The 1,727-nt window shown below is 36.5% G+C and overlaps 1 protein-coding gene across 1 annotated transcript in view; it reads right to left on the bottom strand.

Moving 5' to 3' along the window:
• Positions 1–1,314, bottom strand: part of LOC131310201 (probable boron transporter 2) — a 6,086-nt gene extending 4,772 nt beyond the window's left edge. Inside the window, exon 1 of the mRNA XM_058337107.1 lies at positions 31–1,314. Within this exon, the coding sequence (XP_058193090.1) occupies positions 31–134 (104 nt within the window). The 5' untranslated portion in view covers positions 135–1,314. The remainder of the gene's footprint in view (positions 1–30) is intronic.
• Positions 1,315–1,727: the final 413 nt, after the last annotated feature.

The following is a 1,727-nucleotide window of genomic DNA, read 5'->3' as shown; positions in this document are numbered from 1 at the left end:
AATATGAGCTAACGGAAGGTTCAGAAACACCTGATACCGGAACGTAATCCACCAGTCCAATCTTGCTTGTAGCACAGCAGTCTTCCTTTGAGATCATTCTTGATTCCACGGAAAGGAACAAATGTCTCTTCCATGACAACTCAAAATAAGGCAAACAAGGAGGAATTCACAAAAACAAAACCAGGACAAGATGCGACTGACACAAACGACACTAAACTCAGGTAAAGGTTCAAGGGACTTGAGAGGCCTACAATGGTAACTAGATTTGCATAACCCAAACTTAAGAAAGAAAGTCTGGGGGCAGAAACACGACCACTAACTGAGGAGTTCAATGTTTATGAAGGATATTGACCCCAAATGAGGCTCATGAATTGATACGTATACAGTTAGCAAATTCACATTTCAATGGAGTTATGAGGTCAAAAAAATTCAGTTAGTTATCACTGTAAAACAGGTAAAGCCAATTTGATTCCCTGCAACATTTGTGACTACTTGATTTCCATTGTATAAGAAAATGAAACTAACGAACTGAATTCATTAGTTGATTAGTATAGTGAAACACTAACGGCATAAACAGACACTCTCCATTTGCTCAGATCTCTCAACTACAAGTTGGCTTAGCAAAGATCAGATCCATCACCTCTCCCCTTTTGCTTACATAATTGAAAGGCCTTCTACTCATGAACTAATTCCTACCAAAGGCACTAAAAAAAGAAGTAAATGCTAAAGAGGATAAAAATAACTACATGGTCTGAATTGATATGCCAAAATTCGAGGAAAATAAGAGCTGAAGATTCAGAAACCAAGAAAGCAAGAAATTAGCGGATACCCATTATCCCAAATAGGATTTCATCTGCTTCAGAACAAGTTCAAAGAAATGGGTATGAATGGAACACAAGAAAACCCTCCAATAAACTACATGAAAATGTGCACAAATATCTGTCCAGGATTAGAATCACAAAGTTCATGGATGGAACAAAGAGACTAGCGAGAACCCATTGATTAAAATCCAAGCGGAAATGTTTCAGATCAGTTGAGAACAAATGGGCATTGATCAAAATGGAGACAAACCTAATCCAAACTTACATTATTTAACAAAAGACCCTTTTTTGGGAAGCTAAAGGTTCGACTACTACATATATAACCTTGATGTATACGACAGAAATAAAGAGAAGTTTCAAATGTAGACGGAAGGTTGAACGAGACTCCAAGTGAGCCAAGCAAAGGAATGCAGAGAGAGAGAAAGAGAAAGAGAACCTCAAGAAAACAAACTGAGGAGTGGAGCGGAGGGATGCTACGCGTGAATGAGATAGTGTGTGCTGAGTAAGTATAAATAAAGTAAAGAAATTGATTTTGGTACTCCACTTTTAGTTATTAGCCCTCTACTTTTTGTCTTTTTTTACTATTTAAAATTACTTCAATATCTTTTAAAGTAGATGAAAATTAACAAAATAAAGGGTAATATGCTAATTTCATATAAGACTGAGACAAAAGGTAAAGTGTTAATGGCTGAATGTAGAGTGCCAAAATCACTCTCTATTAATTAATCTCAGGCTGATGACAAACAAACAAATAATGGACCAGAGAGAGAGAGAGTACGGACGATAAACTATTTATGGGTTCTTTGGAGTAGTTTAATTTATTTAGTTGAGTTTTATTAGCAGAAGGATTGATCCCCAGATAGAGATATTGGAAGGTGCAGAGAAATAGAGGTGTAAAAGTGTGTG

Source organism: Rhododendron vialii, chromosome 12a, assembly GCF_030253575.1.
Source record: "Rhododendron vialii isolate Sample 1 chromosome 12a, ASM3025357v1".
NCBI lineage: Eukaryota > Viridiplantae > Streptophyta > Magnoliopsida > Ericales > Ericaceae > Rhododendron > Rhododendron vialii.
Note: the sequence above shows the minus strand (reverse complement) of the source record. Positions and strands in the feature narration are given on the sequence as shown.